The sequence below is a fragment of the Labrus bergylta genome, chromosome 20 (assembly GCF_963930695.1).
Source record: "Labrus bergylta chromosome 20, fLabBer1.1, whole genome shotgun sequence".
NCBI lineage: Eukaryota > Metazoa > Chordata > Actinopteri > Labriformes > Labridae > Labrus > Labrus bergylta.
Genome location: NC_089214.1, coordinates 4,473,105 through 4,500,502, shown reverse-complemented (window position 1 = coordinate 4,500,502; position 27,398 = coordinate 4,473,105). Strand labels below are relative to the sequence as shown.

The following is a 27,398-nucleotide window of genomic DNA, read 5'->3' as shown; positions in this document are numbered from 1 at the left end:
TTAGGCTCTTCATATTCAGAGTGTTAGATTAAAGTCAACATTATGAAATGGCCAATAACTTCACAACAACTTTTTTTATTTTACAGCAAAACATTCAAAATAAATCTTCATGAAAAGATCAAATAAATGATCTGTTCTTACTTGTATAACCACGTCATGCTCTAAAGTACTTTTCAGTCTCTCTGTCAAATACTGATTTATAATTGATCTTGTTCGCCATGTAAAAAATTTCCAGTAATCAGATTTTATTTTATTATTAAAAGGGTGTGATTCTGAATTTGTAAATAACACAGCAGAACTTTTTCAGTCCCAATATTATTTTGAGTTCAGGATTGGATTGACAGATTTTGAATGCAATGAAAACATCTCATTAATGATTTTCAGACCACGAACAGAACCAAATAATAAATAGAAAATCATTAAACTGCTATCACGTCATTTTATTGGCTGGATTAGTTAAACTTTAACCTACATGTACGTAATGGTTTAATGGTTTAGGTCATGTCTGTGTGCACTGCAGCTTCATGCAGCTCTAATGTAACACAAACAGCTGTTATAAAGACTCTGTTTAATATCCTGACATCACTGGTCGTTTGGGCTTGTATGAAATTATGTTATGTGAGATATCTGAAAGCAGTCCCTGTTAGTACCTGTATCTCTTTCCATCCCTGTGAGACCTTGAGGTAGAGACTTCCCGTCCCTGTGACGTACGCCAGAGTCCCCTCTGTGTCTCTGAGCGTGTGCTGCATCATGCTCTCACGGCTCAAAAAGGTTTTCAGCTGGAAAAAACAAAACAAAGACAAAACAAATGTACATCTCGTGTGATGTAGTTTTGATTCGGACAGTCTCTGGAGTGTGATCGATCAGGCAAAGGTTTGTTTTATGTGTAGTGTAAAAAATATGACCAAAGGACAAAAGTCCACTTACAGGTGCTGCACTGCCCGAAGCTCCAGGTGGCCCAGCAGGTCCTTGTGGTCCGGGGGGGCCGGCAAAGGTTAACGCTGCAACAAAAAGATTTCAAACGTTTTTTTTAAAGAAGCTCATTAACGCTTGTGGATTTATCTAATTATCTACAAGAACATAGATATCATTGGGGGACATGTGTTTGACTGCTGAACTCTACCTGAGCCATATCTTGATGATGACACTGGCAGTCCTGGAGGCCCTGGTGGTCCAGGAGGGCCAACTGGTCCTGGTCTGCCATATCCTGGGACACCCGGTGAACCTGGCACCCCGGGTAGGCCTTGTGGTCCGAGCACTGACTCTCCTTTTGGTCCCTGTAATAAATCAGGAAGTATTCATTAATAGCCTTGTTTCATTAATGACATAAAGAAGACGTTGTGTATTCATGGACTCACCACTGGTCCTGGTCTCCCTGGGACACCTGGTTGCCCAGACAACCCTGCTTCCCCTTTGTCTCCCTTCTCTCCTTTGACGCCCTGGTCTCCTCCTGCTCCCTGCGTTAACACGCAAAAGACAAAAGAAAATAAAGACCTTTGTGCAAAAGGCAACATAAAGGCGGGATGTCCCCGAGCTAAATCTAAAAGAAGCACTTTTAAATGAGACTCACCCAGCCTCCCCTGGGAAAGAATGTATCTGCAACAGAGGAAACAGACGACTTATGACTAACTGCAACCATTAAAGGAAGTCTTAAGTACAGGTTGAGTCTCAGGAGTGTGATTACAAAGTGTTGCAAAGTGCAGAGAAAACACAAAGATAAAAAGTCTCTCTCTCTCTCTCTCTAAAGCAGCTTCACTCAGCGTCTTTCTTCTTACCTGTCTTTCTGTCTTACCTGTCTTTCTGTCTTTCAGTTGAATAACATTTTCTTCCCTCAGTAAATTATTTAAAGACGTTTAATAATGTCCCGTTATTAAACATCGATCATTTTTACTGTCCATTGATTTCATTCTGAAGTTTTGACTCACTTGGTGGAGCTGGTGGTCCAGGCTGGCCTCTCTCTCCTTTGTCTCCTTTTATTCCCGTCTGACAGTTACCTAGGAGACAGAAAATAAGAGGATTACTTCTCCTTACTCTTGATTTGTGATGATGAGATTAGAATTCATCCACCTATATTAAAGTAGGTGATGAGCTTGTTTTTGACGAGACAGTTCTTTGCTGGTATAAATTGAAATGTTGTGATAAAAGAGGGTAAAACAGATTTTAAGTTTAATAATCAAAGGCAAACAAAGCAGGTGACCCATCCTACCTGCTGTGACGGTTCCATCTGGATTAAGCTGGAAAAGAAAGACAAACATCACAATTGGGAGAACATCAGAAACGGTGAAGTGAGATTAATAAGACATGAATGATCCATGTGATGAGTCCGCTCTTTTCTCTCTCTAGTCTTTATTTCTAAGGAACAGAGAAATATATTCTTTTTGAGGTTTGTAAAGCGCTTCATTTTCCCACAGCAGTGAGCAATTTAATGAAAAAAGACTACAGGATCATTTTCTTTGTTACTGTGATACTTATTTAGGCCACTAGAGGTGCCACACACTTTGATCAGACTGAGAAATGGATCACCAGATTATGTTATTTTCTTCACAGATCTATCATAAGGGTAATAAGGAAAGTTCAGGAGCAGATATGAAACCCTCTTATTGTTATTGTTAATATCTTTGTCCTCATGCAAACATGCAGATCTTCTGTGGGTGTGTTTTGTTTTCTGATACCTTGTTGCTGTTTCGGCAATAAGCCTTCAACTTTCCGGCGCGGGCGTGCAGCGAGCAGGAATACCTGAGAGTCATTCTCGTGCAGTTCTGAGTGATAAAGGGTGAGTTTGTACCAGGAGTTAAAGAGACAACATGCACTGTGACCCAAAGGAGAGGGAAAGCAGGAGAGGGATGTGTGAGACAAACAGAGATTTAAAGAGTTTGTGGTTAGGAGGATTGTGCAGGCAGCTTCGGTTTAATCAAGATGAATCAAAAACAAGGACGCAGCCATCATTCTAAAGGTGGTAGAACAGTATTATAGGGCACAAGCACACGCCCTAATGTGTCTTTTTTTGTGTTAAACCTTCAGACCACTGTGAGGACAATTAGGACATAATTAATCAGCAGTATGTCGATATAAACAGAAACTTACGCCCATTTTGCAGTGGGGTCTGGGAGGTATGGGGAACACGATCTTCAGAAACCATAAGCAGAGAGAGGAGAGTTATCTCATGACAAATAAAACACACCTGATGAGTAAGGAGAGGTGAGTCAAACGTGTGTGTGCTTACTCCTTTGGGGCAGGTGAACAGTCCTGGGCGGCCTGGTGGCCCGGGAGGACCAGGAAGACCCTAAAAACCAGACAGGAAATTGAATAATGGTAGAAAGAGAACAGAGTGAAACAATCAAAAAGGAGTAACTAAAGGAGGACAAAGTGCTTAAGAAATTCTATTAAACTTAAAGTTAAACTTTTTAATTATTACATGTTTCATTTACAGATTCTAAACTAGCATCTCTTATATTTATTGTTTTACATCTGTAGTCTTCTTCCATGCTCTTTTAGACTCACCGGCTGGCCTGCAGACTCCCCTTTCGCTCCTTTTAGTCCATTCTGACCCGGACGACCCTACACAGAGAGAAATCATCCATAAGCATCGAGGCTACAACCGCAGAAGCCTCTCTATCTCGCTGCTGATGGTCTCATTTGCTTATTTAGGCCACGAAGAGACGTCAGATTTAATTTCAGTCTGTTTCAGAACCAACTAAAAACTCCTCACAGGATCTTTAAAGATCAACATTAAGATAAAGAACTGTCAGTGTCAGTTTAGTTCAGTGAGCTCATGTTGCTTACAGGTCTTCCAGGGAAACCAAATTCTCCTTTTGGTCCTGACGGTCCAACTGGCCCCTGTTGGGAACATAAAAAAGATGAGTGACAGTACTTTTAAAATGCATGTGTATCCACAGCAGTGGGGATAAACAGTCAGTGCAGTAATAAAACCTGCAAATGTTTTGATTTAACTACAACTGATACTTACAGTAATTCCTGCAGGTCCGGCTACACCAATATCACCCTGAAAAGAACGACCACATTTTGATTGATTGATACACTTCAATACAAAGTCATGCTATGTTTTACAATAGAGCTGTTATTTACGTGCATGAAAAAGAAGAGTATGAGGATAATGTTCTGGATTTGAAAGTCAATAGAATGAAAATACAAATGATAACCTTGTTTCCTTTGGGACCAGCCAGGTCTGACATCATGGCTCCATCTGCTGCCATGAAAAATCCCGGCTCACCTTTTTCACCCTGCAAACACACACGAGTTAACAAATAAACTAAATGTAGGTTTACAGAGAAATATGCATGTTTACAATTTGCACTTCTTTAATACTGTCTGTACACACTAAAATTACACATGGGTAGAAAGATTTGTTAATAATGGTAAGTGGATTTGTACAGCGTCTTCTGACCACTCAAAGAGCTCCAACACTACATGTCACATTCACCCATTCCCACACACACACTGATGGCGGAGGTTGCTATGGAAAATGCTCAAATTCCCATCAGTACTATTCACCCCGAATTCACGCGCTGCAAGCTATGTAGCATGGGGACTGAACTGCCAAACTTCAGGTTGAGAGACCACCGACTCTACCTCTGAGCCACGGCCCCCCTTAAAAACACAAAAGCACTTAATCAACATACTTTCAGTCCTGGAGGTCCTCGAACTCCTGGCAACCCCATATCACCTCCTTGACCCTGAAGACAAAGAGGAATATGAGGATAACTCCAGAGCTAAATGAAGGACTCGATTAGGAGATCATTCTCTACTTGTTGTCATATTGATGTTTGTGCACTCTCTTATATCTGTTGGCAAACCTAACAGCTGACAGAATTAATTGGATAGGCATGACTGTTACACAACAATAGTTAGACAAACACAATTTTTGTTTCCATGATCTGTTGTGTGTGATTGATGTTTTTGGTCTGTTTTATACTCACTGATGCTCCCTGAGCTTCATAAATCCTTGAGAAATTGAAGGCACCATCTGTATCGTTCAGCAGAAGCTGGTTAAAAGAAAGAACGAGAATGTTGTCAGTGTAATCAAACCCACAGAGCGAATCAATCACAACGAGTATATATATGACTAAGATAGACAGATTGTGTTCTTATCTCTCTTATCTCTCTAAAAGAGAAAACAACACTTTTAGCCTTTGGGATCCTTTTAAAAGATGTGTTCAGGTACTACTTACATCCTGCAGGTTAATAATAGGTCCTGGAGGTCCAGGTGGTCCAGGAGGGCCAGGTAGACCTTTCCCATCCCGTCCAGCCTCTCCCTAGAAAACAATGTGGAAACGTTTTTATGTTCTGGTAAAAGTTGACACAAAGTTCAAGTTTTGTCAGTCATGTACAATCGTGTGTGTATGTGTGTGAGTATGGTCGTCATAAATCAACCTCTGGGTGGTTTTACCTTCAGTCCTGGATCACCTCTGTTCCCTTTTGGTCCCTGTAGAAGAACCAAGATCAAACACAAAGTTAAACATTCAGTTATGAGTACTATTTTTGAACTCTGATAGCCTTAAAGGTCACATATTATGCAAAACACACCACCATGTTTTTCAAATACATGTGTGTCCCACGCCTGCCTAGATACCCCCCAATTATGACAAAAGTCCATCCCTTCCGTCTCTTGCCTGCTCCACTTTTCATAAAGTGTGTGCTCAAACAGGCCGTTTGGAGATTTTCCCTTCATGACATCACAAAGGGCAGTAACCCCTCCCCCAGGTGGGTGACACTCCCACAGCTAGGTTTTTGTTCTGCCCTTTTTTTTTTGTTGTTGTGAAAATCACTTTATGCTGGTGTCTTGGCCAGGACTCTCTTTTAAAGAAGATTTTGTATCTCATGAATATTTCTTGTAAAATAAAGCTGAAAAATTAAAATTGATAAAACATCTGGAAGAATATTTTTGAGGAATTCCATACATTTTTCAAAATTCAGCAATAAGCTCTCAAGACCATATTTGTACTTATTTTGTTCACTAAAAGTCACTATTCGTGCCAGAACAAATCTGTTAATCTTCTAATGACATATTTAATATTAATTTTCAGATATTCCATTTACTGACCTCTGCCCCTTTAAGTCCCTCCAATCCTGGAAATCCTGGTCGTCCTATGATGCCATCCTCACCCTACAGACACAACATAAACATTCATCACTCATGTACTGCACTGTAATAGGATTTGTTTGTGAATGTTTCAGAAGCTTTTTCTGATTCATGCTGAGTAAAAAAGGCAACAACAAAAAAAACACTTGACAGCAGACTCACCTTTTGCCCTGGCCCTCCTGGGACGCCAGTCAAACCATCTTTACCCTATGAGAAGCAAAGAAGGAGAAACAGATGGTTTGAAAAATGAACACTTATCTAATTTTAAAATACATAAACAGATTAAAGTGGTTCAAGTCTTCTCCATGCCAACTCTTTATCTAACATTAGCAAGTTTTAATCACACTACAATGTCATTATAACCTTCTTTTAGTCCAGATGATAATCACACACACACACACACACACACACACACACACACACACACACACACACACACACACACACACACACACACACACACACACACACACACACACACACACACACACACACACACACACACACACACACATCTCACCTTTGGTCCCTCAAGTCCAGGGATTCCTGGAGGACCCTGTTTAACAAATTCAAGTTAATGAATACAAGCTGAAATAAATAACAGTAGTAAAAGCAATAATACAATTACACTGTATGATGATCGATGGTTTATAAAACTATAAAAGCTGAATATTTCTATGCATAATGCTCTTCATGCAAACACATGCAGTTTTACCGGTGGGCCTCTGGAGGGCACAGCTCCTGCACCGCTCAGTATCCCAGATCCTTCCAAGTCCTAAATAATTAACAAATTAAATCACCAATAGTCAAACTCCAAGTGCCTGACAAGTTACTGCCTCCAAAAATATCATAATAAAATTAACAGATGTTGCCTCTGTGTGTCAAACGGACCTGATTCAACTAAATCGTAATCATACTGACTTTGTGTGATTTTGTGACCGACTCCTTTGTTATTGTTGACAAAGTTTGCAGTGTGTATTATCCTTTTAAATGTAGTCAGCAGTAAAACATAAATCTATACCTTTATGTGTGGTTAACAATATGTACTGCTGCTAACACGATGCTGGCAGTCAGGTGAAAGCCACGTCTCTCTATTGATCAGTGGGTTAACTCTTTAAGAGAAACTTTAAGGATGAACCAGGCAGGCCACGTTAATGTTGAGAAAAGATTGGAGCCCTTAACGCTGGTAGATCTACGATGTAATTTTCTCTTTACTTTCTTACCATTGTTTTGTCTTATTGATTCTATTGAACTATGTATTCATTCACCTACTTAAATCACTTGACTTACTGAAAATATCTTTCTCACATTGTTCGTTTCAGAGAAAGACCCGTGGGGAAGGCGAGGACTATGGGTTTGTAGAAAATGGTATGTTTGCAGGTGTGTGTTGTTATGTTGTTTCTCTCTCTGAATTTACGGTAATGTTTCTGAGTCGTAACGGGGAACAACACTGTACCTCAAAGTCAAAGGTGTAGCCTTTTCCAGGGGGACCTGGGGGCCCAGGAGGGCCAGGTTGACCCCTTGGACCAGATGGCCCTTCTGGACCATCTGCGCCTGATAGGCCTGGAAACCCTGGAGGGCCCTGATCTCCCTGCAAAGCATGTCATGTTGTTAATTCAGTTAGTGCTACAGTGAGGGGACAAGAGGGGAAAACCTAAAAGATTTAATTAAAAGTGTGAGGTAAAGATATCATAATTTTACCTTTGGTCCTGGCTGTCCACCTACACCGGGCTCTCCCTGTTTAGAACATGACAAAATAAAAACAATGACAAAAGAGCGACATCACTTTCTGTTTTGCAACACAGACCTGTTTCCACTTAATCCCTTTAGCTTTATTAGCCTGCGGGGGTTCGCCTCATTAACACTTGGCTCTGTGTGTTAGCAGGTTATTAAGCTTGTGTGAAATTGTTTTTACTAACGGAGCACTAAGAGGCATGCTCAGAGGAAATCAGAGTGAGCTCATACAAAGAGCACCCAAAGCAAGAGGGTAATCCTGGTGGATGTGCAACTACTCTGATGTGACTCTGATGTTTTTCTGTGTCTTTACTAGGAATAAATCTGGACTGCTTATAGTCTCACCTTGTCTCCTGTCTTCCCAGCTGGCCCGGGATCTCCGTCTCTCCCATCGACACCCTGAAAGAGTGATAACAAACTTTAAACATGTCAGATAGAGGCACAGATGTCGTTCGTATACACCTACCTACACAAGTATAAATAATCTGTACTTTCACTACACAGTCAGCATGGGATTTAGGGAGGATGCTCGCTACAAGCCAACTGAAAGGGAAATGTTATTTTTACTCAGGCTCCCAGGAACTGAAGTTAATCTACCAAGTGGCAGTAAACACTTTAAACCTGTGAGTATTAAAGCCATTCATACAATAAGTTAGTAAAAGCTTCTGACATTTCAAAGACAAAAGACACATTTCCCCCAACAGATGCTGCAGCTGACCATGTTCTGAAGCTCCAACAGAAGGTTCTGCCAAAGCGCTGTTAGGATATGATAGTCTGAACTTATGTTACCTGCATAACAGGCACATTACGCAGACATATTATTTCCCAAATCAACACTTTTCCCAACTGGTGCCATTCTCTTTGAAACCACACACACTCACAATATGTTTGATACATTTCATGTTGTAAGAAAAGGCTGGAAAAGCAGTTGAGGAACATGGGTTCAAAATAAAGTTGGGGGGAATACTGTCTTTTCGGTCCAGTGGTTACACTGGGACCAATTTTTAATACCTGACCAGACCCTGAACCAAAGCCAGAACCAGAGCCAGAGCCAGACTCTGAACCAAAGCCAGAGCCAGAGCCAGACTCTGAACCAGAACCAGAGCCAGAGCCAGACCCTGAACCAGAGCCAGAGCTAATAAACCACTCCTCAATCACCTGTAAAAAGAAGTTCGGTCAGAGATGCATGAATCAATCTTTCATATTTAAGAATAAATCGACCAATTTTGAAATGTTTTTGGATTTGTTCTTATGTTCTAATCCCTCACAAAGAAGCTGTTTTCCTCGGATGTCCCAAAATTTAGAAAAAACAAAGTCCTAAAAAATGTTTGTAAGGTCTTCAAGGCTAAATCATGTAGCCAAATCGTTGCTAAAGCTGAGTGTTGAACAGGCTACTGAGGCTAGCCCTTAACATAGCAGCTATGGGTTTGAATCCGACCTCGATCCTTTGCTGCATGACTTTCCAAGTTGTCCTGTGTAAAAACAACCTAAAGGCCCCAAAAAAACACTTAAGAAATGTGCACTTTGGTTAACACTACTGTGAGCTAACTAGCATTATCCTTTGCAAGCCAACACATATGGTATAACAAACATTGCTTGGCTAGTTTATATCATCATTTTCTGAGAAGGATGATATTATTTCAGCTAGTAAACAAACTATTAGCTGTTTAATGGCATATTTAGCTAGCTTACATAACAGTCAGTTCACCAACATTATACTAAGATAGCTGAAACTGTTGGCTTGTTAACATTATCCTTGGCTGGATAACATATCTGCTATCTAGCTAACTAAATTACCCTTAGCTTGCTAACATGACTATTTCCTAAGATGTCCAACCTGTCCTATCATGTTTCATGAACTGTGACTTTAGCTTGGATGTGTCTGAATGCTTTTGAGCTTTGCACCCTGGGGTCTAAGATCAGAGGGAAAAAGCCGCCATGTGAATATAGAGTGAATTGAAATACAGAAACAGTGATTGGCTTACAGGCAGTCCAGGTTCACCCCTCTCTCCATTCTTCCCGTCTTTGCCAGGAGCCCCAGGTGGTCCACGAAAGAGGTCCTCAGATGGGTTTCCTGGAAGCCCTGGAGGTCCCGGAGGTCCCGGAGGCCCCTGATGAAACCATGTAAAATATTATAGTCACACAAACAGGAAGAAGTAAACTTAGAAGTACCTGTCTAACTTATGGTCCAATGTTTGTGAATGTCCTGTTCTGTCAAAATATATCAGCTTAAAAGCTTGATAGCATAAACACTTACCCTCATTATCTCTGCATCGCTGTCAAAGTCTTCAAATCCTGAGCCCTCCTATTAAACACAAACCACATGACCACTGATTCAGATATTTTGGATTAATTTCTTCTACCTGACCTATTTGACAGCACAAAAGGTGTTTGAAGCTGAATGTTAATATAAAGCTGCAACATGAAGCTTGATGTGAAGAAAACCAAGATCTACATTTTTAAGAAAGATTTGTATAAGACATAACTTGTGTTCTTTATTGTTAAGATCATGTTGACAGAAATTAGAGCGCTCACACATGCAGCTCAGATCTACAGTATGGATGAGACGTTTTAAAGAACTTGGACTCGTCTCATTTTTCTTATCCTAAATTTCACTTTGTCCTGTGGATACACAACAATATCACTAAAATCACAGTCATATCACTTAGAAACATGAAGTATGTTTGTCTTTTTAAGGTCATATGTGAACAGAAACCTACCAGGAACCTGGAAGACTTGCTTGGAGGACCTGGAGGTCCAGGAGGACCTGGAAGACCAAAGCCAGTATCACCCTAAGGGAGACAACAGAGAGAGAGGTTGGTTTTGTTTGTGAAGATTAAACACAGGCGGGGCGCCAGATAGCCTAGTGGTTATCTCCCGCTCTCCATGTACAGAGGTTATAGTCCTCATCGTAGTGACCATGGGTTCGAATCTGACCTCTGCCCTTTGCCACACCCTCTCTCCTCCCAACATTACCCATCTCTTTTCAGCGGTCCTAAAGGTAAATAGGCCCCAAAAAAATCACTTTAAAAAACATTATCTCCCAAACAAACAACATGTTAGCGATGTCTTTATAAATCAGAAATTACATTGTGATCACATGTGTCCTGATAACAAGTTGTGTTTACCTTTTCTCCCTTTGGACCAGGCTCTCCCTGTAATCCAGGAAATCCTGGAATCCCAGTCGCCCCCTTTGAAAGGTAAAGTAACAGATGTGCTCAATAATACACCAGAGTACATGTAAGACTGTTTAAATTTAGTACAATGACACTTTATCCAGTGTTCAGGGTTAGAACTTTGTCTTCGATCAGATCTGTGACCTCAGTCAGTCAAGATAACAGGCCGAATAAGTTTAAAGTATAAATTCAAATATAAAGTATACTTTTCTAGATCACTCTGTGGGTTTATTTCCAGAGAGAATAAAAAAACGACCTCCACAAGAACAAAACTATAAATCTACCCGACAGCAAAGACTTTACTTACAGCGTTGCCAGTTTCTCCTTTGCTTCCCTGGAGGAAAAAAAAAGACAAAAATAGAGAAACAATCCATCATCCATCCGTTTATCTGTTCAGCTGTAGGACTGAGTTTAACAACAGGATGTGCTCTAATTAGCTCTTTTTAGAGACAGCACAGTTAAAAAAATGGGGAAAAAACAAATATTCATAAAAGTAAGGTTGAAAAATCTCACAGGCTGTCCATCTTTCCCAGGAAGTCCAGGTGTGCCTTCAGTTCCCGGTGGTCCTTGTGGACCCCGGGGTCCAGGCTCCCCTCCCTGACCATCTCCTGAGCCTTGCCCTGGAGGGCCGGGAGGTCCCGGGGGACCGGCTGGACCTGGTTCACCTTGCTCCCCTTTCTGTCTTGGAGAAACCTGCAGGGACTGAAGGGTCAATAAATAATATTAATTCACATCCATCCATTCATTCATAAAGATTCACAGAGTGAGTATTTTGGCCACAGTTAAAAAGCTCTCTTGTTTCTTTTGTGTTTGTTTGTGTGATATGCACAAGTAAAAAACTAAAGACAGAAATGAGCAGTTTGTGGTGTAAACAAACAAAACATTGTATTCACGATCACTATTATCAAAAGCTGGTGAGTCTCGCTTTTGAAACAAGCAACATTTTGAATGTTGCTCAGTTTGGGTCTTGATTATTGTAATTGTGACACTTCACACTGGCACAGCGAGGTTTTGACTGAAACAATGTGAATAATATCACAGACAATCTTGCTTTTTACTTCTCTAACTGAATATTGAATATATTTACTGTTTATTTAACATGTAAACTATCCACTGCATTTCAATTAAAACATAAAAATAATTTAGATTATGTGTCAAATCACCACTTACAGTGTCAGGGATGGAGGCTGGATGATCTGTCTGAAGAGGTTTTACTGTAAGAGACAAAAAAAAAAGAGAGTTAATCACAAGTTCAGTTTTCAGTTGAAAAAGATGAAGAACTTTATTGTTGGAAGCTTAAAGAAAATGAAATTACAAACTAACATTTAGGGATATTAAAAGGACAAAAAAGAGAGAGAAAGAGACGTCTTCTGTAAGTGAAAGTACAGCAGTTTCTGCCGTTTGTAGCACCATCTGCTGGTTCATTTGGGGAACAACCAATAGGAGGAGCAGCTGTGTATTCTGGCATCACTTTTCATTTAAACGATCCCTGCCATTTTTTCCTCCCTTTTTTTAGATTTTAGATTGATGTTTTATTTTACCTCTTACTGTGGTCCTCTCTGCTTCCTCGCCAGAAGTCTCCTCAATATCTTCATCATCAAACTGTGACATCTCAGTGGGCGGGGCTTGGACAGGGGTGCTGTAGGTGGGGTCCAGCTCTGGGTGGGGCTAAAACAATGACACAACCACAATCACCTCATTGAAAAAGGAAGTAGACGGAAATTGATTTTTTTCTTCTGCAATATTTCCCGATCTGTAGTAAATAGTTTTATTTTCTCACTATCATGTAAATAATGACAGATTATCAAATGATCCTCGATGCACAATCTCACTGGAAAACATTCACACATTTATTTCTCGGGCTCAGTTGTTGTCATTCAGGATGTTTCGGTGTCATATTTTCTGTAACCGTGATATTTTAGCTTTTTGACTTGCATCAACAGCTTTTTTTTCTCTCAAAACCCAGAAAAACCCGACAAAGGAACAAAGTGAGTGTTTTCCACAGATGGCAGGAAATTTGTTCTCTCAGAGCAGATCCAACTGCAGAGTTAGACAGACACACATTCCTCACATTGCACCAAGCTGACTCACTCCGCTGCAGAACATCAACATTACTCCTGCATTATAATTTATAAGAACATCTGGAGTGATAGAACGTCATGGCCTCGTGTTCTGCCTCCCTGTTTATGAATGATCTACAAATGATGAGCAATTAAACACCACTAGGTCTCCTATCCTTCAGCAGTGTTATAGATTTATGTCATTTAAAAAAGCTCAGTATAGGCTGAATATTGGCTGACAAAGCACTCAGGTAAAATCAGGTAGCATCATGAAGTGAAGAAATTCTCTCGGATATCTCCCGATAAACAAAAATATTCAAATCTGACGTAGCTTTGCTGACCAATGAGGATGAGATCGTTCTTGGTGGTTTGCCTTTTTGCACAATTCTTTAACAAATCAAACTATAAAAGCTCTAATATGGATTTAAATTCAGAGGTAATGGTTGAGTGGACATTTGTCACTGCAGCCTTCACTGAATGAAGGAAAGCCCCCCCCCCCCCCCCGCTAGTCTCCTCCTTCTAATCAATGAGCATCAGTCAAAATGATTTCATACTATTTCACCTCTGCTCCTTTTCTGTCCATATTTTATTTTATTTTTTCAGAGAACAGAGAGCTGGCAGGGAGCCGCTCATATCACTGTGTTCCAGTCTCCAGCATGCCTGTAAGGATAAGAGCTGTTTTCTTTGGTCCAGGTCCAACCCAGCTGAATGTGGACAGAGGACTGAGGGATAAAGTGTGGTGGTGTGTGTGTGTGTGTGTGTGTGAGTCAGAGTGTATATACACACACACCATGGTATACTCTCTCTCCTCCACAATCTTCTTCACTTCTTCTCGTCCCTCCATGTCTTCATAAGCGCCATCGCCACTTCCAAATCCGGACGCCTGGAGGCAAAAACCGAGAGAGCCGAGGCAAACAGAGTCAGAAGATAAACAGAGACAGAGATGATTAAAAGCTCCCTTCAAGCTGCGCAATTAAGACAGCCAAAGGAGGAAAGTTGCCAAAAAAATGCAGCTACGCCCCGTTTAATAAAAGAAACTGTTGAGTACAAAGTGTTTGTTTTTTTTTCCCACACTTTCTGTCATGACGCTGATAATGCTGTTTATAGCCCAACTTCAGCTCTAAAACGCGCCAGATATCAGAGTCAATTAACGGGTTGGAGACAGTGCCAGGACTGAGCTGAGGAGAGGAAGAGAGAATGTATCTGAATCTCTCAGCGCATCCAAATATTGGTCTTTTGATTGGTTCTGCAGGCAGTTTTTTAAAAATCCTCTCATAAGCCCAGATTCAAACTACGATTAGCATCACAAAGACAACGGCTGTGCTTTCATTTGTACTGATGACTTTGAATGAATTTGAGACCTACATGCTTTGGAAATTAAAACTTGTGTTTCCTCCCATTAGACACTGCTGTTGGGTTAAAAAAAAAAAGACTGAGAAAATTGTTTTCACACAACTTTTGGGAGCACACTATCGTTAAAATTTCACAATGTTTGTATCAATATAAATTCCCTTTACACTTTAATGACCAAGCACATAGAAGCACTGTGCTGCATGTGTACTCACATACTAGTCCATATAGTTTATGTAGTACACTTTTTGCACCACTAGAGGGAGGAATACTTCCACGTTCTGGCTGGTAAAACGTGTGTAACTGGCACACTCACATAGGGATCGTCCTCCTCGCACTGGTCATCCGGGGCCGTGGGATCAGACTTGAGCAACAGCTGCTGGATGGAGCCCTGGAGGAGAGAGAGAGAGAGAGAGAGAGAGAGAGAGAGAGAGAGAGAGAGAGAGAGTATGTATGAGAGAGAGATAGCGTGGTAATTTAATTCATTCTGTGTCATTAAACTTTATTGGAGATATATTGTGAGTTTCCCTCACACCAGCATGATAACAGTTGATCTTTCTCTCTGTCCCTCATTACCCCGGCACATTATCCAGCACACAGATAACTGCACACATGCACTCTCAGACGGACAAGCACAACCAGCTGGCGGTTCAAAACGGGTGACTTAGGGGTGCTGATGGCCTAGCAAGTGAGGTCACGCCCCATGTAAGGAGGAAGCTATAGTCCTTCAAGCAGGGCAGCCCGGGTTCATGTCTGACCTGTGGTTCTTTCCCCACTTGTCATTAACCCCTCTCGCTACAATTTCCTACACAATCCGCTGTCCTATCAAATAAAGGCTAAAAGCATAAGGGACAAACTTTGAGTTTGCTGATGGCTGCTCCACACCCTGTCAGTTTACCAGCATCTGAGCTGACAGCACAGACATTAGTGCTCCTATACTGGCAAAGAAAAAATGGTGAGATGGTCAGGAATGGCTAATACTGGTAATGTTCCCAGTGTTTGCAAGTTGAAGTTATGCTGGTAACTGATCTCTTAAAGCCCCCATTGGCTATTAACAGTTGCAACCATGCATACTGGTTTATTGCCTGGGAAGCTAAGGATGTTGGACTTTCTCACCAGCAGGCCGTAGTAGTCAGTAGTCCTATTCAGACTGCCGTTTCAAGACGCGATATTGACGCCAATATTATGACTATTACACCTTCAATCTGAATGTCGCAGAGGTGGCATGAAGGGGACGAAGTGATCCCCTACTCTGTACCGTCTTCGGAGGTAGTAACAGAGGCGAGTCAGAATTGGAAAGACTACTTCAAGCATCATCACACCAAGCAAAGGCTCAGCCTGCTAACTCACGACTGCACAGCTAGATCCAGTCCCAATCACGTTATTAAGTTTGCAGATGACACACCGATGATGGGCCTCAACATGAACAGTAATGAAACACACTACTGAGAGGAGGCAGATAAACTGGTCACATAGTGCTGCATTAAAAACCTCACCCTGAATTAAAAACAAAGGAGATGGTTGTTGACTTCAGAAAAAAGAAGTGATGCATTTTTTTGTTCAAGATGAAGGGGTATTACATCACCATCCCTCTGCACTCGTTGCTAAATCCACTTTGAAGTGAAAGATTAATCTTGTTTTTAAAGTCGGGCAGTTCACTGAAATGTTTTTACAAAGAGTTTGAAAGGAGCCATATGTAAGATATCTACTGAATGAAATCATAAAGTGACCTTACTGTATCATCAGACTTTAATGAAACATGCGATTTTGAAGTGCTGGCTTCTCTGACAACAATGCAGCAGCCAGTATGTCCTCCTTTTAAGTTTCAATTGCGGTGGGGAATGGTCTGTTTGAGTTTCGAATAGAGAAGGCAGGCTGTTTTAAGGCACCCCAACATGGGCGTTTTAGATGCCCCTTGATTTGCCAGGCCAGGCAACCGAACTGATTCAGATAAAACTGATTCTACTGGACCCCAAAAGCCTTTTTCTAAAAAGCTCCATGAGCAGAAATGTGGTAAAAACTAGAATACATTTTGGAAATGTTTTTGAAAAAGTTGAGAAATAAGAACGCAAAGAGGTTTTATGACGGATGCAGAGCTGGCTAAACACTGAAGCTTCAGTGTCAGTGAAATGACAACCTACATGGACAACCTGTGTGAGGAGGGGGCGGGGGAGACAGCTCTCTCCAATGTTTTGAATTTGGACTACAGAATCCATTTTAAATGCTACATGTCAGAGTTACATATTGCTCCTTTAAGTCCATTAACAAGTGCAGAAAGGAGTTCTGTGTGCAAATTAAAAAACGTGTGTTTCAAATGATTTGCTTTGTGTAAAAAAGTGTGGGCATGAAACAGTGAATGATACTTTAGATCCGAGAGTCAGTCTTCCTGTTGTCTTATTAGATCACTTCAATTCCAGCCACTTTCATTTATCTTGTGTTCAGGCTTGAGATCAAACACCTGTTTTATATCAAGTGGAGAACAGTCTATGAAATCGAATCATGTGGAAGGAGTGAGAAGAGAAGAGAGAGAGAGAGAGAGAGAGAGAGAGAGAGAGAGTAGCAACCAAATCAGAGACATCTGTTTGTGCAGTAAACAACACATCTGAAATAAACAAAGAATGCACCGCGTAAACCTTTCCACTTCATCCAGACGGTTTATCATGTCGTTCCCCCGTAAACTGAGCCACAACAAGGTGCACGCATTGTGATAAAGTCGATCGGTTTGTGAAGTCTATAAATCATATGAGTGTAATCACTGGGAGGCAAGCGGGAGGATTTGTTTGAGAGGCAAGAAAAACTGTGTGTGTTTCGCTCGATTTTGGCCATGCAACCATAAACACGTTACTCCATGACAGCGTCCATAAGGCTCATAATGAATCAATGCAGACATGATAAGATACACATAATAACAGGAAGTATTTCAAAGGTAAACTAGCTGCTTATGTTGCCTCATAGCGAGGAGGGTCCAAGTTCAAATCGGACAGAGACGCTCTGTGTGGACTTTGCACGTTCTCCCCATGCATGCGTGGGTTTCCTCCGGATACTCCGGCTTCCTCCCACAGTCCAAATACATTGCTTGATAGGTCATTTGTGAGTGTGGCTGGTTGTCTTTCTCTGAGTGTAAGCCCTGTGATTGAACAGTCCAAGGGTGTAGCCCACCTCCTGCCCAATGACTGGGTGGTAAAGATAATGGATGGATGGACCTGTATGGGACTGAGCTTCCATCGGCTTCACCTATAGGCTTCAATGAATCAGAGCTCTAGCTATAACTGTAGTCTTGGATTCAAATAAAGACAGTGGGTGTGTGGGTGTATGTTTTAGTCTGTTTAGTGTCCGCAGACTGATCCAGGTTCTGCAGATATTTCAGACATGGCTAAAGAAAAGGGTAAGGTACATGTACGGTGTTGTTCTGTTCTGTGTCTGCAGCTCTTGGCAGCCACCATGTTGAGAAAACGTGTTGCCAAGAAACGGAGAGGAGGAAACTTTAGGCGCGAGTGGCCAAGAGTGTGTGTGCATGTGTGAACTATGTCAATGCTGGCGCCGCTGCAAAGAGGTCAACACACCTTGAGTTGAGAAAAGACACACACACACACACACACACACTGACAACACTCTGTATACTATACATTGCTGAGAGCCCATTAGACACCAGGGGTCACCATTTAATTTGATTATAACAAGAATGAGGCATGACTTGTGTGCTGTAAAGTGATAGGATTAGATACCCATTCCTTTGTTATGTAAATGTTTGAAGGAATTTTATCCAGATCTCAGGAGATTTCTTTCAGTCAAATCTTTGACTAGGCTTTCTTTCCCACAAGAGGAGATGCTTTAGCTGTTTTTATTACTTACTCTGCCAACCTGTTATATTTCTGTCTGAAAAGCTGAAAACAAATTCTGCACCTTTAAACAGAATAATCGAATTTCCTTTGGGGGGGGGGTTGCTCAGAAATAAAAAGAAGTTCCAGCTTCTTGTCTGCATCCAGAATTTGAAAGGGCTTAATGGCTTCATGCTTAAATCTGTGTCAACAAATACTCAACGTACACATACACACAGAAATGTCAACATAAGTCTACGTGACAGTGTTTTGCCGCGATGTTTTGGGGTAACAAGAACACATTCAGCTCATACACATACTCTCTCTGTCTTTTTATTTCTCTTTGACATGGGGATGTGCTTCTGTTAGACTTAAGAAAGCAGAAAATAAAGAGTGCATAAGTCTGTGTGGAGTATATTTGAGTGTGTTTGGCTGCAGCTGCGGGTCTGTTGTTGCTCTCCCGGAGTTGAGATAGGAGATCTGTGACGGAGCAGCCAGTTCAAACACTGAGCATGTGGAAACAGACGGTCACCGCTGCACGCCGTCTGAGAGGGAGGACGGTATGGAGGAGGGAAGGGAGTCGTGAAAAGGATGGAGCTATTTGTCCAAAAGATTCAGGAGAAAAGACTCAAGAGGGCCTCTGAGTCATGTAATGAAGCAATGGCTCCAGAAAGAAAATTGATATTTTTGTGCATTTCACCCCTTTAAAACTGTGTTTTCCATCTTGTTTTCCCCCTTGAAGCCCCCCCCCACTTGCATCTCACAAAAGCTTAGTTTTTGTTAGCTTAGCACAAAGACTTAAAGTAGGAATGTGCAATATTTTACACAAAAATACACCAGACATCAAGTACAGCGTCTGAGTCATGACTGTCTGTGTTGGTTTCATGCTGGTGCTCAAGGGCGACATCTACTGGATCAAAAAGTTGCATGTTGTTCCTTTAAAACTGAGAAAAAGCTCTTTCTAATTTCTTTGTAACCCAAATTATTGTTCCATGATTGCATTAAACTTATAACATAATTACTTTTTGATACAGTTGTCATAAAAGCAATTCTCAAAATAAATATAAAAGCAAAGAGACTTCAACAAGAAAAAAACTGTTTCCAGGCCACTGTGTCACAGTCCCAACGGCTAGGAGACATGGGATGAGTAATCGTGATTTCATCTTAATTAAGATGATATTAAACTGTATGTTATACCATGAGGAAACGAGCTTCCTGTTGTCTGCTGCTCTACCAGACAAGTCGTGAAACTTCTGTCAACATCCCCCACGGTAAAAAAAGACGAGCCATCCTCAAAAGAAACGGGTCCAAAAGCCAATCTTTAGAATAAATACAAGAGAGAATCATTCAGGTTCTGAATGCCCGTGTCACAGTTGGTTTGAAACCAACGAAGGCAGAAAAAAAAAAAAAAAAACTATTTGAGAATTTCTTCCAGCAGCAAAAACTAACTTCCCTCTGAGACCCAGAAAATCCTGAATAAACACTCTTTCTCCCTCACTGGTTCATCGTATTTCTCTGCAACTCTGCTCACATTTCTCCAATAAAATCTTAATGAGAGGAAAAGAGCTGCATGGCAGAAAGAACGTCTCTCCACTGTCTGAAACATCTTTTAGTTTGTCCTTCACATGAACTTACACAACTACAAAATCAAAGCAAAAGAGGAGCAGGAAAAAAAAAAAGCACAGCAGCGTGGAAGAAGCCAAAGTTTTGTTTTTAAGGGCAAACATCAAGTGATTTAGTAGTGAAGCCACTAGCCATGAGCTGATTTATTCAGAAGCATAATTTCCGCCATGTTTTATAAGAAGTTTTGGCTCTCGTCCTGTTATATTTGATATTCTGAGAACTACTTGGACAATATTCAGATGTTACTCAGTTCATCTCGATGTGCTCAAAAAGATCCGTCTCCTCCATTTTATCCCGTACATAATGAAACGGAATTCCCTTTCCTCTAAACTATTTTCTCCTCATCATCCCTTCTGTTACACTGGGACAAACTAAGCTGTTCTCTTGCATTCACAAAACAGCCAATCACGGCTGATTGGGAGGAAAGTGCCAGAGCATTGACTGGTTTATTTTCTTTCTTTCTATTAGAGGAGATGCAGCGTTGGGTGTGTTGCTATCACTTCGTCTGGATCACATTTTCGACAAATACACCGATTCTAACCACACAGGGGATTTTTTTTCAGTCATTGCATGTGATTGGAACCTCAAACTCGTGTTTCAGTCTGCTCCTTTTAATTCAATCTTGGCGTTCCCACTCACAGTTGCACTCACTGTAAGTCATTGGAGAATAAAGATCTGCCATATTCCAAAATATGTAAATCACATGCAGATTGTCATTTATGAGCTCTCACAGGAAAAGGCAGCGCTCACACAACACATGTGGTCATTCCTTCCTCGTCTCCTGTGGCGGTCGTAAAAGCTGCCAACAAAGACTATTGTGTTCATGTGTCAAATATAAAACAGGCAGACGCCCAAAACGCCACGTTTGTTTCTGCGGCGACGAACCGATTTGACATCCTTTCTCGACTCGCTTGTCCAAACCCTGATGACATCACAGGCGAAGGATTAACTAGAGAGAAAAGGCAGCTCTCATTCAGGGAAGACAAACGAGAGCCAGATCAGGAAGATCCTCAAGAGGGGACAAAAATAAATCCAGTGTCCTCCAGACTCACCACAAACCTCTGCAGGCCCGTCCCCCCTGCGTTCCCCACGAAGATCCCCGAGCTGGCCTCGAAGGTCAGAGGCTGAGGGCTCCGGACGAAGTCCACTCGGTGGTACTCCTCACAGTCCATGAAGAGACGCACCTGGGAGACACGGGCACAGGTACACAGACTTTGAATTCGACAATGGTTTAAGTTGTTTTTCTTATTCTGCATTTTTTTGTGTTTTGTAAAGCAATTTGTAGCATGTGTTTAAACTTTATTAATCCATCCATCTAACCTCTCAGACTATGACAACCTTTGCCCATTGTGAATAAACATATGTATAAGGTTAAAGTACAGCATGTAGCCTGTTTCACACTGCTGTGAGAGATTTTTAAAAGCTTTTATTTTGATGACTTTTCTTGGAATTGTAAAAAAAAAAAAACATGCATGGCAGATGTCGACATGAACACAGCTGCAGGCAAAACACAGAATGTATCAGTTTTCATCTGCACCATTCATTGCTTTCTGAAAATCAGAGTGTACACAGACACCGTAATTCATTTAGTGTCAATCCTAAATACAACCTCCCATCGTGATGCAACACATCCGCAGATGATTTGTCCCCAAGTTTGTGCACCATTTTGAGAATTGTTAACTTTAAACGTTATGATCAGCTGTGTCAATAAAGGTTTAAATGAAAGTATCTGTACACCTTTATTACAATCTAGAACCATATTTCATTCATGCACTGAAGGAAACCCAGCATGCACAATCATGATTTTCTCCCACTTTCAAAAACATTGCAGATATCAGCAGATCTAAATCTTAAAGTTATGGATACAGTTTGAGTATTCGTTGCTTTAAGGTCGCACAAATCCTCTTTACACCCACCTCTGCCCCCTGCACAGTCAGGGTGAACCTCGCCCATCTCCCCGTCAGGTCTCCCATTTTAAAAGAAGCTGTTTCCTGCGTCCCTGTTGTCCCTGGCTCGGTGTAGTACAGAATGACTCTCTGGGAACCGTCCTCCACCTCCGATAAGGCCACTCCCAGGTGTACAATCTTCTGGTACGCATCTGTGATGGCGAACAGCACCCCACCTTGTCGTGTGGTGGGTTTGGCCGTCACGGTGATGGCGAAGTCGTTGTAGAAAGGGTCGGGGATGAAGGACTTTGTGAGGCGGCCCACGTTGGCGTCCGGGCCGAAACTGTAGGCGGGGTAGCCCTCGAAACCGGTGACGAAGGAGACGGAGGGAGGAAGGGGGACTCCGATCAACTCGGTCAGGTCCAAGGCTCCCTGAGAACCCCGATCTGGGAGGAAAGAAACACACAGGTGGAAATGGGGTGAGTGGAGGGGAAAAGAAAAATAAATAAAGCATGCTACCAAGTGTGTGACGGAGGACAGAACGGTTACCAAAAATAAAATAAACAGAGCTTTGAAAGTCATCAGACAGAAAACGTGATTGCTTCCATATGGAGACTAATGTCAGGGATGAATTATACTCCACTGGTGCAGAATTTGGCAACTCATACATTCACTGGTTATTGACACAAAGAGCCTCTTCTATCCAAATCACTGCAATAAGTGTATTAATGATGTATTACTGGGAGCTCCTGCAGCCCTATGTTACCCTTTAAACATACTCTGAAGCACAGTGGGAATTACTCTGTACTTTTCCAAAAGTCACTCAAATGTATCCTTTAGGAACCATCCAGACCGCTCAGGTGGTCTGGGACAGGTCTGCTCTCTGTCCCCAGAGTCAGAACCAAACACAAAGAAGCAGCGTTCAGTTTCTATGCTCCTTATATCTGGAACAAACTCCCAGAAAACTGCAGGTCTGCTGAAACTCTCAGCTCTTTTAAATCCCGGTTGAAGACACACCTGTTTACAACTTTAACTCTGCACTGTAACTTTTATCTCTTTTTATATTTTTTACTTTATTTATTTCAATTAATTTCATTTGAATTATTTTTATTTTTACATATTTTCAGGTTTAATAATTTCAGTGATTTTTAAATGTTCTATTTTAATGTTTCTTTCCTCTGTCATGATGCTTTTTGATGTCTTGTGTGAAGCACTTTGAATTGCCTTGTTGTTGAAATGTGCTATAGAAATAAACTTGCCTTGCCTTGCATTCACGCGTTTTTAGTTATAAGCACCATCTTACAACGTTCAGGACCAACCAAGTAATTTGATTGGATGAAAAGGCGTTCCTGTAGTCTTGAGCACAACAGCACCGGGACATTTAAACATACGTCTCACTGTGCTTCAGGTGTTTCATTCTACAGTTCATTTAGCAGACGCTTTTATCCAAAGATTTGAGCGCTGCGTGGTTTCTGTGTCTAGACCAAACATGACCGAGCTGCTCGTGTAATGTGCTGTGTGCTCAGTGTTTGACGTGTACTGGAAGTTGACAGGGTACAATCCATCGGGGGGAAAGAGGGGGCCCGGCTCATCTCTGCTCTGGAGCCCCCTAGTGGGTTAATCCAGCCGTGGGTCAGAGGGCTCAGTTGTTATCCTAGAAATGAAAGCATTCCACAGTACAGACAGTTTTGGAGCAGTGGGGGGGGGGGGGGGGATTTTTAGATTAAACTCTGAACATCAGTAATAATCTGGAATGTTACTTTTTATTTATTATTATTTTTTACTTTGACCTTGAAGTTGGACCGCAACCAGAATCAACCCAGAATCCCCCCCTTCGACGTCCATCACAGATTTTCTTTGTGAGACAGTATTGACGGCTCCCACCATCCTTGTTTAAGCCTTCAGACATTATAAAGTTTGTTACATAACCAAAGAATGTATGATAAATGGTTGCAACCATCAATTGCCAAACTGAGGCCATTACGATAGTGATTTATTCCTTTTTTTTAAATGGCCACTACACTGGTTAGAAAAAGAGCTCTTCGTCCATACAGCTTAATCATTTTGCAAAAAACAAAACAATTTAGAGTAAAATGGAAAATAAAGTGTTTTATGCTTTAGGGTGTAGCTACCTATATCTGACAGGTAGTTACCAAGGCGACCTGTATACCAGGTTAGAGATGACGTGATGCATATTATGCACCTTTTTTCTCCTGAAATCGATCACTTCTGGTTCTGGAACAAGATGGCAAATGCAGAAATGGCTTCAAGGGTGGTTCAAAAACCAGATAGGTAAACCACAAAGTTGATCGAGTGTGTGCAAATGGACTTAGTTATATAATTTAGTACCATTACTGTAAGTGCAGCTGAATTCATGCTTGCCTGTTGTCTTTCTTTCCATCATACAGTCACATATATATTTCCAAATCCTCGCTCATGACACAAAGCATGTGTTCTTAGTTTCTCACCAACAGACACTTAAGTACTATATGAATGCCCACCTACCACAACGTCTACTCTCTCTCTCTCTCTGTCAGATACACACACATACACCCACAGTCCCCTCCACACCTGGTTCTGCTTAGTGAACAGACCCCAGGAACAGTCGTCTGTTCTCTAAGAGCTGTATGGGCAGCAGGGTACAGAGAGGCTGGGCATCTGGAAGGCATTAGGTTAGACTAATACACACGCGCTGCGCAGTGGCAGCTCCTGTTAATTAGGCTTACCGCGTGGCGTTTGTGTGTGTGCGTGTGTGTGTGTGTGTGTGTGTGTGTGTCAGTGTGCGTGGGACCAAAAACAAAAGGGAAAAGAGACAGAGAATCTAAACATTAAGACTTCAGCGAGTGCAGCTGTATTAATGTGTGTGTCTGTGTGGGTAAGTATGTGTGGGTAAGTATGTGTGGGTAAGTATGTGTGTGTGTGTGTGTGTGTGTGTGTGTGTGTGTGTGTGTGGCCTGTTCGGCTTCCCACAGGAATAGAGGCGCACTTCTTCCCCCCATGCATTAATTGGATTAAAAGCTCCACAGACGGGGCAATTAAAACATGAATCGCAACCCACACCGTGATTTCTGAGTTGATTTTTCTCTGGAATTAAACTTTTAACTATTTTTGCCATCTCTCATTTTTGATGCAGCATAAATGGTTTTAAAAATGTTCTACTTACATCCTCAAACTTCAAACTCAGAGTTAAAGACGATGCAAAGCTGCTTTTTCAGGTGGATTCTTTGATTATCACTAAAAAAAAACAGCTGAAAGTGCTTCTCGTCACTCATCTTTAGGCTATGTCACTGAATCATAAACAGTCTAAAATCTGATAAATACTGTGAGAGACCCATGAAAGAGAAACAAGAGCAAGTGATGACATCATTTGATCAGCTTTATACAATTTAAAAAGTGCAATAACAGAACGGGTCGCAGGCAGCAGAAAGTTAAATCTCGGTCCTTGTCATGAATGTCCAGTTGCTACTGAGGATAAATGTAATCAGCTGAAGTACACATTTGTTATTTTATGCAATATTGACAATGAGAAATCTCAGTTTCCTGCCTGATGAGCTGTGCATGTAGTGCCTACATGGCCCAGAATGCATCAGCCTTGCTCTGCTGCATATCTTTGGCAGTACTTTCTATCTGAAATGAATAAAGCTTCATTTCTGCTCATAGAGACGTTAAGTGAAATCTAATCCGTAACACTGTCTGCACTCAAAGGTTTTGGAAAAATGATTTTGGTTGATTGCAGTGAGTTTGCAGATACTTTGCATTTAAACTGAAGACAGACACTAGGCATCTAAGCTTTCACAGTCAAGTCCTTTCTACCAAAAAGTACAGAATTTGTGCAAAAAGGACGACTGACTTTGCAGCTTCACATCTTTCCACCCTTACCAATACCTGCAGGCGTATTTCACAAATGTAATCCAGATAGGAAAAGAACAGGTTGAAAACTGGTGAAATTTCTCGTAAACTTTAGTGCCAAGCTGGCTTTCACCATCAGGGCGAGCTAATGTTTCTAAAAGCTCAGTTTTCCATGCAAGTCAGTGTTATTGAAAAGCTGTGTTTGGGAGAGTTTGGTATTTTCACCCAAGTGGAGCCAACATCTTGATGTGATTGTGATTTAGCAGCTTTTGAATAGTAAAATTCTTTAAAACACTTACGCAGCGAACACTGTTGGAAGATTTTTTTGCCAAATGAGAGCATGTTTAGTTTTAATCTCTCTTCTTTTGAATGAAATTGAACCTTTAAAAAATATGAAACTTCAACGACTGTCTCATGATTTGAGTTGACTTTCAGGCCCTCATCTTATTAAAGCTGATGAAGTGAAATCTAAGCAAGCTAAAACAAACTCAAATAACTATTTTCCAAAAGCTCTTTGACCCAATTTAGATTCCAGAAAAGCCTCGATTTAGACTCTCTGGATTGGTTTATTCGCTGCCTCGCCACCAGGCTCAGATTTTTTCTCTCTTTTTTTTGGTGTTGTCATTGTTAAAGACCTGCCAAAGAGTTCCTGCCAACGGTCCCTCAGCTCAGCCTGTCGCTCTGCTCTGTCTGTGCCCGAAAGTGACCTAACTGCAGATGTTCCTCCGCTGGGTCAGAGACTGAACAGCTGGACAGATCGCCATGGAAACTAAAACACACACTCAGGTTCTCATGATGCAACGAGAACACACAAGAGCTTTGCCGACTCACTGTCTGTCGGGTCAGCCATCATCCCACAGCCTTGTCTGTTGCATTAATGAGTTTCTTAAGGACACGGTGAATAATGAAAGTAGAGCAGTGAAAATGTTAAATATCCCCGTGCAAATAAGTTTCCGCTGTGAGAAAGTTTTTAGTTATTCAGGGTCAGGGTGTGACTCCTCCGTGTAATCAGGCTTGGCTGAGTGTGAGCACCACCTGCTCTGGAACAGGGTGAGAAAGAAAGCAGAGAAGAAGAAGAAGAAGAAGAAGAAGAAGAAGAAGAAGAAGAAGAAGAAGAAGAAGAAGAAGAAGAAGAAGAAGAAGAGGGATCATGAGCTGTATGTCCTCTAAGGCTTGGTAATAACTTCAAAGAGGTATTAAAGACGTACAAGATGGTGCCAGGTGATTCAGGCTTTGAGTCTCTGACGAATATCGCTGGCTTTATGTGAGGTAAACTCCCTTTGCTAAGAGAGAGAGAGAGAGAGAGAGAGAGAGAGGAGGTCGTGTTTCACAAGGGCAGTAAAATAAAAGCAGATTAATCTTATTTGAGGGGAAAAAATGGGGAAAGAAACTTTAGCTGACAAACATCATCATTCAGAATTTGTCAAATGTACACTTTGGTCATTAGAGTTTAGCCTCGACTCCTGACTTCCATCTAGATAGCAAAAGGGCGCCAGTTTAGCTCAGTTGGTAGAGCAGGTGCCCCGAGGCTACGGTTTTCTGACTTGACTGGTGAATTTTTAAGTACAAGTCACTCCCAACTACTAAATCTCTTCCCCCACAGTTCCTGTCTCTCTTCCTGTCTCATAAAGGATCATCAAGCAAGAGTACTTATTAAAGCTAATACTAATAAAGTTTCAAGACCAATGCAGAGCTGGCTAAACACTGAAGCTTCCCTGTCCGCGAAATGGCAACCTATGTGCGCATCAACTCTAGGGAGGAGGGGGCGGGGGAAGGGGAGACTGCTCTTTCCAATGCACAAA

At 41.5% G+C, this 27,398-nt stretch overlaps 1 protein-coding gene across 1 annotated transcript in view; it reads right to left on the bottom strand.

Moving 5' to 3' along the window:
- Positions 1 to 27,398, bottom strand: part of LOC109992534 (collagen alpha-1(XV) chain-like) — a 56,396-nt gene that overhangs the window by 3,980 nt on the left and 25,018 nt on the right. The window contains exons 3-38 of the mRNA XM_020645199.3: positions 21,778 to 22,193; positions 20,914 to 21,045; positions 14,737 to 14,811; positions 13,861 to 13,953; positions 12,552 to 12,678; positions 12,181 to 12,224; positions 11,524 to 11,712; positions 11,318 to 11,344; positions 10,963 to 11,025; positions 10,555 to 10,626; positions 10,092 to 10,139; positions 9,820 to 9,945; positions 8,180 to 8,233; positions 7,802 to 7,837; positions 7,557 to 7,691; positions 6,816 to 6,875; positions 6,621 to 6,656; positions 6,263 to 6,307; positions 6,062 to 6,124; positions 5,408 to 5,443; positions 5,190 to 5,273; positions 4,938 to 5,003; positions 4,641 to 4,694; positions 4,161 to 4,241; positions 3,968 to 4,003; positions 3,784 to 3,837; positions 3,502 to 3,558; positions 3,224 to 3,283; positions 3,085 to 3,126; positions 2,207 to 2,234; positions 1,926 to 1,994; positions 1,571 to 1,596; positions 1,359 to 1,457; positions 1,124 to 1,277; positions 928 to 1,001; positions 651 to 779 (exon numbers count right to left, since the gene is read on the bottom strand). Of these exons, the coding sequence (XP_020500855.2) occupies positions 651 to 779; positions 928 to 1,001; positions 1,124 to 1,277; positions 1,359 to 1,457; positions 1,571 to 1,596; positions 1,926 to 1,994; positions 2,207 to 2,234; positions 3,085 to 3,126; positions 3,224 to 3,283; positions 3,502 to 3,558; positions 3,784 to 3,837; positions 3,968 to 4,003; positions 4,161 to 4,241; positions 4,641 to 4,694; positions 4,938 to 5,003; positions 5,190 to 5,273; positions 5,408 to 5,443; positions 6,062 to 6,124; positions 6,263 to 6,307; positions 6,621 to 6,656; positions 6,816 to 6,875; positions 7,557 to 7,691; positions 7,802 to 7,837; positions 8,180 to 8,233; positions 9,820 to 9,945; positions 10,092 to 10,139; positions 10,555 to 10,626; positions 10,963 to 11,025; positions 11,318 to 11,344; positions 11,524 to 11,712; positions 12,181 to 12,224; positions 12,552 to 12,678; positions 13,861 to 13,953; positions 14,737 to 14,811; positions 20,914 to 21,045; positions 21,778 to 22,193 (2,990 nt within the window). The remainder of the gene's footprint in view (positions 1 to 650; positions 780 to 927; positions 1,002 to 1,123; positions 1,278 to 1,358; positions 1,458 to 1,570; positions 1,597 to 1,925; positions 1,995 to 2,206; positions 2,235 to 3,084; positions 3,127 to 3,223; positions 3,284 to 3,501; positions 3,559 to 3,783; positions 3,838 to 3,967; positions 4,004 to 4,160; positions 4,242 to 4,640; positions 4,695 to 4,937; positions 5,004 to 5,189; positions 5,274 to 5,407; positions 5,444 to 6,061; positions 6,125 to 6,262; positions 6,308 to 6,620; positions 6,657 to 6,815; positions 6,876 to 7,556; positions 7,692 to 7,801; positions 7,838 to 8,179; positions 8,234 to 9,819; positions 9,946 to 10,091; positions 10,140 to 10,554; positions 10,627 to 10,962; positions 11,026 to 11,317; positions 11,345 to 11,523; positions 11,713 to 12,180; positions 12,225 to 12,551; positions 12,679 to 13,860; positions 13,954 to 14,736; positions 14,812 to 20,913; positions 21,046 to 21,777; positions 22,194 to 27,398) is intronic.